The sequence below is a fragment of the Condylostylus longicornis genome, unplaced genomic scaffold, assembly GCF_029603195.1.
Source record: "Condylostylus longicornis isolate FDR11 unplaced genomic scaffold, ASM2960319v2 ptg000135l, whole genome shotgun sequence".
NCBI lineage: Eukaryota > Metazoa > Arthropoda > Insecta > Diptera > Dolichopodidae > Condylostylus > Condylostylus longicornis.
The window spans coordinates 2680330-2692567 of record NW_026578103.1 but is presented as its reverse complement, the minus strand read 5'-3'; the positions used below and the strand labels follow the sequence as shown (position 1 = coordinate 2692567).

Here is a 12238-nt window from a genome sequence, read left to right as displayed (position 1 = left end):
ACGAACAAGAAAAAAAGAATATTACTAAAAATTTAAATTACACAAAAGTCTAGATCTGAGAGTACCCTTCCCAATAGTAGAACCAAACACCAAAGAATTATAATTAACAAAATACAACATTTTGATGACCGGCCCATTTCTACCATGACCAGTAGAATTATAGTGATCATTATACAATTCAACAGATCTAAGATTCCTTACATTATCTCTAATAGAAACTCGTTTCAACAATGAAGGAGCCACAATGGCCCCCGACACAAGCTGATGGATAAGCACTATGTCAGCAACAACCTTACGCTCACTCAAAGACTGTAAATCGATCAGCATCGACCCAGCTTTATAAAATGGCGACTTAAAAGGATCAGACCAGCTCAAACCACTCAAAGCAAAACGTAGAGGTTTCCATTGTACAGATTCAATACGAGAAAAATCACCACACAATAGGGTGTCCAAACCTGACAAGCATACTCCAGAATCGGCCTCAAACAGAACCTACAAACATGTCCAAAATACGGACCAACAAACTCCCTAGCCCAACACATTACAAAGACCTACTTCAAATAAGTTTCCAAGACACATATTCAAATGAAACCCAAAAGCCAAACTGTGATCAAGCAATAATTGTTGAGGCAATAATCATGCTGGATAACAGAAGACTCTTTCCTCACTCACGAAAAACTCAACACCCGAGCAACTAGCTCGACACCCCATTTGAAAGCTGTTAGAATCCCCTTGTAACGCCAAATAATCAAGCTCTGATCGGATCTCTGATTGAAGTCATCGGTGAAACTGTAAAGCGCGGAATCCAAAACAGAGCCAAAAGCATTATTAATCGCGACTATAAAAAGTATGGGACACAAATGACTACCCGCCTGAGACAGTACGGTAGCCATCAGACAGAGCCGAAAGCAAGAAATCTGATGCCCTACATAAATAGAAGTAGAGGCACATCAAGCTAAGAAGAGAAAACCTATACTAGCTATTTTCTCAGAATAACCTAATGCGGAATAGTACAAAAGCTATACTAAGGTCCGTAAAAACAACATCGACCTAACCACCGACTCCATAGAGTTAACTAAGAGATAAATTCTAACAAAGTAGCAACCGCAGACCTACCCCTTTGAAAACCATGCTGACAGGAATGAATAGAAGGTAAAAGACTGAGTGAGAATAGAGTGAGAATAGAAGTAATCAACCAAAGTAATCCCAAAACTCTAATTTTTGAGGGAAAATGTATATTGTACATATATTTTTCATTATTTTATTTCATTATTTCATTATACAGTTGTCTCGTATGGGTACAATTCTTTTAGACTTTCGTATGATATAAATTTATCTTTGGGTAAAGAGAGATAAAATGGTATATTAGCAATAAAAAATTGCTGTTCTAACTTTTTCTAATTTTTTCTTCACGTGTAAATTATAGTTCATAATATTATATTGCAGATAAACACTTCAAATCGCACAAACTTAGAAGGTAAAATACTTTAATTAACCTCAATATGAAATTGTTTCCAATTTCCCTGAACCTTTGAATGAACATTCACTTCCAATATGTCTACTTATCAATTTCCAGGAGCTAATAATATAATATCGAAAATATTTTGTAACAAAATGATTACTAAAACTGCATCTAGACATACATCAATATTGAGTATGCGATAGCGAAATATAATTTGTTTTATTTCAGTCCATCTAAAAGTAACTTTTAAGTAATAACGTATACATATACATATTGCTAATTCCCAGCTTTCACTGCCATACTAACTTATTTTATTAAATAACATCTTACTCGCAAAAAATAATTTTTAAAATTAATTTAAAGAAATTTCAGGTATACAGTTTAAATCCAAAAGACAATAATTTTTTAATTTCTACGTTATAAAAATCAATAAATAAAATATATGATATAATTGAAAAAATTAATTTGGGCAAGTTGGAAGAGATACTTTTAATATGATTAAAAATGTATGTAACTATGAATTTATTTATTTTTGAGTGTTATTTATTTTTATGAGGTCAAGAATCACGATCAAGTTTAAAAATTAAATGAAAGAATAAAAGTGATAATAAGAGAAACTTTACTCTCCAAAGCTGTTGCGTTTAGTTTATATTAGATTCGTGTTGCGGTTTGGTATTTAACAAAATGAACTAATGCCTTGGTTGTAAACAATTCAAAATGAACTATTGTTGAAATGAATTTTTAATAATTTTGTAATTAATTATTTATTTAAAATACAGAATTAATACATCTGATGAAATCATGAACTAATACAAATTTCTTGCAGTTACATATTTTTATAATTAATTAATATTTTTATTATGTGCATACCCTAAAATAAATGTGAGTTCAGAAAATTTATTCTAACAAAGTGAAATATGACAAATTTTTAAATGGCAAAATTGCAGTAAATAGGAACAAACTACATAATCATAGTAAAAGATTCTGAGCTACAGTAGAAATATGCAAATAGAAAAACGACAACACTGTAGAGAGTAATAATAAGAAAGAGAAAACGAAAGAAGAGTATTTTCTCACTTTAATTTATTTCTTGTTCTCAAATCTCAATTAAAAAGAAAAGAGAACAACGAATTTTATATTACAAGTATATAACTGGTGTTGCCAAAGTGGAATGTTTTCTTCAAAAAATGCATATTACTGTTGAAATGCATATTAAAAGTGGAATAAAAAAAAAGCATATTTTTTCATAAAATTATTCTACTAAAAAAATAAAAACATATTTTGCTTTTGGTTTTCACTTTAGAAAGAAAAGGCAATTCTTTTTTTCTAAATAATGTTATCTTCAAAAAATGTCAAAATGTGATTGTTGACTCTTTAATAAAAATTTCCTTTCAACATATTTTGGATTGGCAACTGCTTCAATTGACATTTGAAGTTAATCAAAAATATAAAAATCTTAAATGGGTTGAATGTATCGAGGAAACACTTTATTCAGGAACTAAATTTATTGAAAAACTTTGAAAAAGAGGTCAGAACTCTTTGAAATACTTCAAATTTAGTTCTGTCAATTTAATTTAATATTGAAAACACGTATTTAATTTTATGTAATGTGCTCACATGGAGCTTATATGACATGTTATTTTGTTTATTTAGCCCTGAAAGAAGTTATTTTTATTTTTTTACAAGGAATATAAAAGCATATTTTTGTGTAAAATTATATTTTTTTCAGACCTTTTCGGCAACACTGTATACAACAAAACAATGTTTTTTACCTGAAACTAATAAGTTTTGGAGGTATAGTTAGCAGGGCTGTCGGTTGATTTTTTGGACGGGGAGAAGAAATATTCAAAAAAGGGAGCCATTTTTAAAAAAGTGGAGCCAATTCCTATATTTCATAGAAAAACAATTTACACAACTTTGATCCTAGCTTTAAGATCACAACTTGATTCCTAGCTTTTCGCATCAATATTTTTAAATAATTCTTTTGAATTTAATGAATAATTTTTTTCCACTTCAACCTTAAAGAAGTAGTTTTAATCAAATTAACAGAAGAAAATACCCTTTCAGCTGTCGCACTACAATGTGCTAATCTGAGGGAGTTTTGAATAAATTTTTAAAGTTTACATCAATATACTCGATCGATTTTAATTAAAATGTCAAAATTGCAACATTATCGTCTATTGAAATTTCTTTACAAACATCTGCCGACGTCCACGAATTCTCCTTAGTTTGATTATTTCACACTTTATCTAACTAATTGATTAACTTGACTACAAAAAGATAGGTGACGGCTTTTGAATTAGCAGAAAAAGGTATTTACATAAATTCCTTAGCCCAGGTTTTGTCAACAAATTTTGAAATACTGCAAAAAAAGTTTCAACTGAAAAATTTTTTCAAGAATAATTATCAATATGGCTTTTGGGTCTGATTGAGAAACTAAATCGGAGTCAAATTGCAAAAGGAAGAGCCGGGGACACAAACTCGTCCCAAATTAGTTTAACTCCGATTAGTTTAACTCCATTTGGCTCCGATAGGAGTTAAACGACAGCCCCGATACTTAGTCTGATCTTAGCTGAGCACGGCGAGATCGAGAGCGTACGAATTTATTAAGTTTTTGTTTTTCTTTTAAAATTTTGAAAGTATTTTGTTTTTATAAATTTGTACGTTTATTTAGTAAATGATCAGCTTTTAAAACAATCAGCTCTAAAATTTGTATAAATAGAAAAATATTTTTTGTGGTTTAATTCATGGCCATTTTTAAAAGTAATTTTTATTAATTAATTTATATAACGCTGAATTAATAACAAGTATTTAAAGTTGTATATATAACTGAAGAATAATGGAATATCCAATTGTTTCAAATAATAAAACGAGGTTTATTGGCAAAACTCTAAAAACGTGGACAAATGAGAATTTTCATAGTTTTAGGGGAATACGATATGCCGTACCACCAACTGGAACTCTGAGATTTAAAGTATACATTAATAATATTTGGAATTCATAATAAATATTCAAATTTTATCAGGATCCGGTGCCTTATGAGTATGATGACGGAGAATACGATGCTACAGAAGACGGACATGACTGCTATAGCATTTATGCAACCAATCCCTCAGAAGATTGTTTGAATTTGAATGTTTACACCCAATCGGTATATTTTAAAATTTGGATGTTTTCAACTTATTTTCATTAAATATTTTTGTAACAATAATAATTTTTTTATAGACTTTAAAATCAAATCTTGCACCAGTAATAGCTTTTATTCATCCTGGTGGATTATATGTTGGTTCAGCGTTGAGTAATTTTATAGGACCAGAATATCTTATGAATAAAAATATTGTGTTGGTGACATTTAACTATCGTTTAGGTACATTAGGTTTCCTTAATATTGGAACAAAAGAATATCCTGGTAATGCAGGTTTTAAAGATCAAGTGATAGCGCTACGTTGGATTAATAAAAATATTATAAACTTTGGCGGTGATCCAAATAATATAACTTTAATGGGTTATAGTGCAGGTGGTGTAAGTATATGTTTGCATATTGTATCTCCAATGTCAAAAGGTTTATTCCATCGTGCTATTATTATGAGTGGATCGATTCCACCTCAATCGTATATACCAAAAGGACATCAGAGAAATTTGGCATTACGACAGGTTAAAATACTTGGTTGCAACACAATTCAAAATGAAAATGAAACTAAAGAAATTATAGAATTTTTAAATACCAAAAGTGCACTGGAAATATCAATGACTTTAAGAAAAATGTTTTTCTTTGGCAAAGATAATCCAATGTACTTATGGTTACCCATAATTGAAAATGATTACGGACAAGAAAGATTTTTAACTGATGCTCCATATGTGATATTAAAAAGTGGAAATTTTATGAAAATTCCTATCTTAATTGGCTTTACTGATCAGGAATTCGGGCAATCAGCTTATGGTAAATATAATATTTTTGCACTCCGTTATATAGAAATACATAGTATAATAATTTGTTTTACATTTTATTATTTCTATGATTAGAATTGTTTTAATATTACCTTTGCTTTAATTTTAATGTTTAAATAACTGTGTAGAAATTTTGGAATTAAAATTGAAAAACGGAAATTGTTATTTTTGAAAAACGTGTGTTTTATTAATATAATTTTATTAATATAACGGGATTAATGTGTATATGTAAATTCATTTGGTTGATTTTATACCTGTAGTTTAACTGATTTTAACAATTGTTACTAACATAATATTAAATTTAAGTTAGTGATTTATTAAAAATTTTTGAAATAAATTTCATTTTTAATTTTTTTAATCCAATGCAAAGTATATAATTATAAATTTAACTTTCAACAGTCTGTATCAAATCTCTGTAGAATTAATTTTTCTTGGAAGTTTCACTCACATGAAAAATAGGCAAAGTATACTTCAAACATAAATAAATTAAACATCACGATTTTCATTTGACCTCAGATAGCGTATTTTCATAAAGTGTTTTGAACTAGCTAATTTTTCCTTTGCATGTTTTTTTGGTTTTCTGAACAAACTAAATCATCTCCCTTTGTGTTCTAGCAAATCTTGTTCAAAGAACAGCAAATATACTTTTAAATTTAAAGTATTGAGTTGCTATTGCATTAAATTTTCAAAATTAAGGTTTTTTTTTGCAATTTATTAAATTTTACTCTTTTTCAAAATTTTTGAATTACAAATCACCTATTCATTAGAGTTCCTTTATAATATTCTGTTTCAGTTGTCCTTTTCATCAATTCTAATTTTAGTGAGTTTTTGCTTTTTTTTTTCTTTTTTTTTAGATATTTTGTCAAATGATGCTCTACAAGATGAATTTAACCGGAAATTTCAACAACTTGCACCAATATGTTTTATGTATGAGTTACATCAAAACAAGGATATTATTACAAATGAAATTCATAAAAAACTTTTATTAATAGAAAAAAGTCAAAAAGTTTTACCAACTGTGAATACCACAATGAGAATGGAAACAACAGATGTGAAAACTTCTAGTGTAGACATTAATCAATTTATTCAGTTATGCAATTTATTTTCTGATTCTATTATAAAACTCGGTGCATCAAAATACGCAACAGAAATGTCGAAATTTATAGATAAGATATACCGTTATAAATTTACATACAGGGGTCGTCACACCAATTTAAATGGAAATTTGAAATCTAATGGTGAGATACAAATTTATTTTAGATATTACGATATTTTTTTTACATTTGTAATTTCAATTTTATAATTATATATTACTTTTTGCACTGTTCATTAAAATTGTTTTCTTATTTAAAATATAAATTATCTATGTGTAGTATATATACGCACTGCCTACCATCTCTTATTTTGCTACATCCGTGTAGTTTATATTCTAAGAATTTTGTTTTAAAATTTATGCTACTTTGTTTTGTAATTTGAAATATCCTCTAAAACAAATTAAAATTATGGCTAAGTCAGAAAATGAAACATAAAGTGCATTGATTTGGCATCGCTGTTAACATAATGTTAATATGACATTTACATAACATTAATATATATTGCATTCCCTAAATACTCGTATTTTGATTCGCTATCGCTGATTAAAAGTATTAATTATTACAATTAAATAAAGTTAACAGAAATTAAAATCATTATTAATGTTATTGCAACTAAATATTTAAAATACTAATTTTTAAGATATCTTGTAAATTAATATAGAATTTTATTTCCAGAATAATTCTTCAACGTATATTTTAAATTAATAACATCATAATGTTTAATTTCATAGAATGCATTTGTAAAGAGTATGAAAGTTGATCTTATATGTTTAGGAAACTACTTTAGGCAGTGTAGAATATTTTTTATATTTTATATTCTATTTCATCATTGTTCTTTCAAACGACAAGGAAACTATTTTTTTTGTTTGCTTTTATTTCTTTTAAGGTGCTGAACACATGGATGATTTGTGGTATTTATTCAAAATGAAACCAAGTTTTTTACCTAGTGATCCGGAAGCTGATTTAATTGACAGAATGGTGGATTTTTTTACATCTTTTGCATTTGATATTGAGTAAGTTTATCATCATTTGAATTTTGATTAGTTTTCTTTCTTTCTTCTTTGGTTTAGACGTATAACAAAAATTATCCAATAATTCATTCTTGAAATTATATTGAATTTTACATTATAAAACTTTAAAAGGACGCAATTTTTGTCTCTTGCAGCAGTTTTTTTAAATTTGAAAATTTTAAAAAGTAAAAAAAAAATTTGAACAGTTTGTTGCAAAGTGTCGGGGTTATGCTAATATTTTTTTATCAACTTTGAAGGGTTAGTGAAACATTTTGCATTACAAAAATTTAATTTTTTTTTAGATATTTAAAGAATTTTTTACTCGAATTTAAATTTTTTCTGATTTCGTTAGTTTATTTGCCTCACAATTATAAAAAGATTGCGTTTTGTAAACCATGTAACAAATAGTATGAAAACTCTTCATGGTTGCGCTTCTTGGTGTAGTAAATACAAGCCATGGTGAAGAGAAATTTTGCCATGTATGTATATAAAACGATTTAAATAAGAAAAACTTTCGATGAGACTAAAATATTTGAAGTTTCTTTAATTAGCACTTTTGCAAGTAAGTTGCGGAGTTGCAAAGCAGTATCAATACATCATACTTATTTCGAGAACATTTGCATATAAAATAATTTTATTTTCAATGATAAAAGAATTTGCAAGAAGTAAATTGTGTCTAAGTTCTGAGGTGCGGATTAAGTTTAGTGTCACAAAAACCTGTAAATTATTATATTATATTTTAACTATATTTCCTGCAAAAATTTTTAACAATTAAATAAAAATTGCAATAATTTTTTAGTTTTCAAAATGGTGATAATTGGAAATTTAATAGCAGAAAATATATGGAAATTTGTGGAACAGAACTTATAATTAAAAATGATGAAAATTGGTTTAATGAAAAATTTTATGAGGATTTATTTCAACTTAATTGTTATAAATAAAATTAAAAACAAGTGTGTAAATATTTATCTAATAAAAATTCTTGTGAAAATATTGAAATATCTTAAAATAAAAAAATCATATGTACATATTGTTAGTTCTTATAAATTTTAAAATTTAACTATTAAAAAATCTTATAATATTTGTTTGTTAATGCAAATAGTAAGTTTCTTAGTTTCTTTAATTTTTTGAAATATTATTTTGTTAATCAAATTATATTAAAAATAATAATGTTGGTTGGTTGTTTTTTGAAATACAAGTGTGTAGTTTGGTTGCCAAATATTTATATATATATATATATTTATGTATAACTACAAAAACGAGTGAAAGATGTTAAATGAAATAAGATTGATTGAAGAACTAAAAAAAAACAAACGCTGCAGAGAGCGAAATGCCGTAATATCTTTTATTTGAAGTTTTCAAGTACACTTTAAAAGACTTTGAGCACAGTTTTCGACTCACTGTTTATACTTTATACTTTAATATTATTTCATAACATATTTTATTATATTATATATAGCCTTTGTATTTAAAAAAAGATAAATTAATCCTTCTTTAAAAAGTTTTTGTAACTTGTTGTATATAATATATTAAATTGGGTCACTCTGTATTGACCTGGTGCGTATAATATTTTGTGCTTGTACTGTGTATTTTCTGTCAATAAAAGATCATGAGATTAAATAGGTGAAAAATGTACGTTTTTACGGCGTAAAGGATGCAAGAGTTGTCAACAATGCTAGAATTGCAGTGCAAGAGTTGGTAATAATGTCAGAAGTGAATAGATAATAAAAATTTGGATGATTTGAGAAGCAAATGAATATACAGATTTCCTGTATATAGAATTTCACATATTTTTTTGGAATTCGAAAGAAAATGGACTTGACTGCCTTCATTTGGTCTGAGGTTTTTGGATATATATTTTAAAAACCAGGATTTTTAAAATGTATATATCTGAAAAGCTGTTAAATAAATTTTAATAAATAATTTAGAAAATTTAAAATAAATTTCCGATTACATTATTAAGTCTTCTCATAAGTTTTGCTTAACCTAAGCTTTTAATTGATAAATGTTTAATTTTTTCAAATCCAGTTTTATAGTTTAAAACTTTTACACATATTTATATATTTAAAATGATATCAATTTATTTCTTAAAATCTGTAATAATTTAAAATTTATTTTTTAAGATTAATTTATTTAATTTCTTTGTTTTAGTACATAATATGTGTATGTGAACATTTTTTATTTAAAGTTCATTTAACTTTTAAGTTAATGAAATTTAAAGGATCTGGCATAAAATTAAAGGCAGACAATATAATATATAAACAAACAAATTACTTTTAATAAAATTGAACAAAATTTTCATAAAAAATGTTTATTTCTAAATTAATTTTTGAAATTTTCAGTTATTTGTAGGTGCGTTTGTGTCCTTTTCTTTCACTAATGCATGAATTTAGAATTCTCCATCTCTCTAACGACTATTAGAGTATAATACAAACATACTATATCTCTATATTACTATATGTATGTATGTATTATTGTGTATTTTTGTTGAAATGAAGTGATTGTGAATGATATCTTTATTCATTGCTTTTATATTGCCATATACTCTTGTCTTCTCTTTCTATATATGTACATATACATATATCTACATATGTACTATATTTTTCTTTAATCTTGAATTCATACATCTTGGTTATGATATTGATAATGTTGATTACGATGATTATAATGATAATAATAATAATAATGTTATTGTACTTGCATAATACAAATAACATATGGAAATATTAATGAACAACTCTTAAACACGTGCTTCATCTCAGTCAAACTCCTTGAAATGATTGTTTTTGGTTGAATTCTTCTTTTTTTTATATAAATGTGTATAATATGTTTTTTATGATTTCAAGTGGCGTTGCATAAAAATAACAACTTCAATTCTTTTATTTTATATCTTTTATATATAACCAGTCCTCTTAAAGTGTTTTCTGACTGGCTGTTTTACCAGAAAATGAAATGTGTTTTAATAGCAATTAGTTGATGTTTTCTTTGCAATTCTCTACATACATACGAGTATGTAAATATATATAATTTGTCTAGGTACGTATGTATATTTATATATGCATTTATATGAGTAATGTGTGTTTTTGAATATAAAACGCGTATATGTTGTAAAAAGTTGCCATGATTTGTCAAAAAATTTTGACAAATCACTAAAAATTAAGTTAATTGGTTACATTAAAGTATTACATTAAACTATTAATAAAAATTTAAAATATAGAATAAAAATAAAAATTTTTAATGTAACCAATATTAAATTAATTGGCTAATTTGACTTTAATTTAATTATTATAATATAAAAAATAATAATGCTGCTTAAATTTATCGAAACTATATTGTATTTACGGAGTTTTCCTAATTAATTATGCAATTTATTTATCTATATAAAATGAAATATTTATCTTTCTTACTGAACATTCTGAAAATTTCTGAAAAGAACAAAACATTAAATACAAATATCGATTGCTAATACAAATAGTCAGTCTTCTAATACAAATATCGATATCAGGTCTTCATTTTGGATTTTTGCCGTATAAAGAGAAATAATCAACCAATTTCCTTGAAATTTAATATTCAAATTTGGAGTGTTAAAGCAAATTATCTGTAAATTTACAGATTTACAGATTAATCTATTGGAAAGATTAGGGCTCGGAAAGTGATCTGCGGCCCGATTATGCATTCTTTACCATATCTACGAATTGGATTAATGGAATTTCTTGAAATTTGATATTTGAGTTCTGGTTGTTACCAAAATGAACTGGCGAGCCAGCGAATTCGGATGACACAAAGTGAAACTTTACTAAGAACCAAATCTACATTTTTCAAGGTATGTTAACTTAAAGCTTACTAACGCCCTAAAAATTTGAAAGAAGTATTTAAAAGGTATTTTTATAATATTCTGTAACACTTTCAGTTAAGCAAACAATACACATTGCGATCGGTTGTGTGCTGAGCACATCAAAGTTTTTTATTATACCATGAAGATTTTTTTAAATGAAAGTTTAATTAAAAACGAAAAGTACTTTATAGTTAAAATAAATCATTTCTGTAATTTTGATGCTTCCAAATTAAAATAATTCTAAAATAAAAGCAAGTAAAATAATGATTTACGAAAATTACTCGTATAATGTACGTAGTCACACTCGTAATAAGTGCTAATTATGCTCGTAAAAATACTCGTTAATAGGTTAAATCTGTATGCAATTAATATTTTCTTTGAATGTTAACACTTTTTTATTTACTTTTGTTAAATACTCGTATAATTTTTTTTTACATATTTTGTTTAATTTAATTTAATATTATCTTGTTTAATATAAGCTTCAATTAAGAAATTTAATTTTAAAGGACTTTCTTTATTTTTGTATTAAGATTTCCTAAAACAATTTCATATTGTGCAATAAGAGTTTTTGTAATTAATTTTCGTCTTTGTTTAAAATTAACAAAATGACAAGTTTTTTATTTACTTCAATCCATTTTTCCTATACTCTTTAAAAAGCAAGTTTCAAGTAGTGATGGCAACACTTTATGAAAATTCATTATTAAAGAAATTAACAAGCCGATAAACCTGAATTTTCTCCTTTTCATTATCTCAGTACATAAACACGCACAATAAATACAATTTAGAAAATTTTAATTAAATTTGCACTGATGTCTGTTAAACCCGGTCGCAGTTATTCTAAATTTTATGAAAATTGTGACTTGTACAATTTTTTATTGATTTTAAATTC

At 26.2% G+C, this 12238-nt stretch overlaps 1 protein-coding gene across 2 annotated transcripts in view; it reads left to right on the top strand.

Moving 5' to 3' along the window:
- Positions 1-8511, top strand: part of LOC129615478 (juvenile hormone esterase-like) — a 39848-nt gene extending 31337 nt beyond the window's left edge. The window contains exons 1-7 of one of the 2 annotated variants that reach the window (XM_055530723.1): positions 4026-4225; positions 4280-4436; positions 4488-4613; positions 4688-5402; positions 6265-6648; positions 7391-7517; positions 8314-8511. In XM_055530723.1, coding sequence (XP_055386698.1) covers positions 4302-4436; positions 4488-4613; positions 4688-5402; positions 6265-6648; positions 7391-7517; positions 8314-8455 — 1629 coding nt within the window. In that variant the 5' untranslated portion in view covers positions 4026-4225; positions 4280-4301 and the 3' untranslated portion in view covers positions 8456-8511. Of the gene's footprint in view, positions 1-4025; positions 4226-4279; positions 4437-4487; positions 4614-4687; positions 5403-6264; positions 6649-7390; positions 7518-8313 lie in introns of those variants that run through there. The other variant, XM_055530722.1, reaches the window with a different exon arrangement.
- The last annotated feature ends 3727 nt before the right edge of the window (positions 8512-12238 follow it).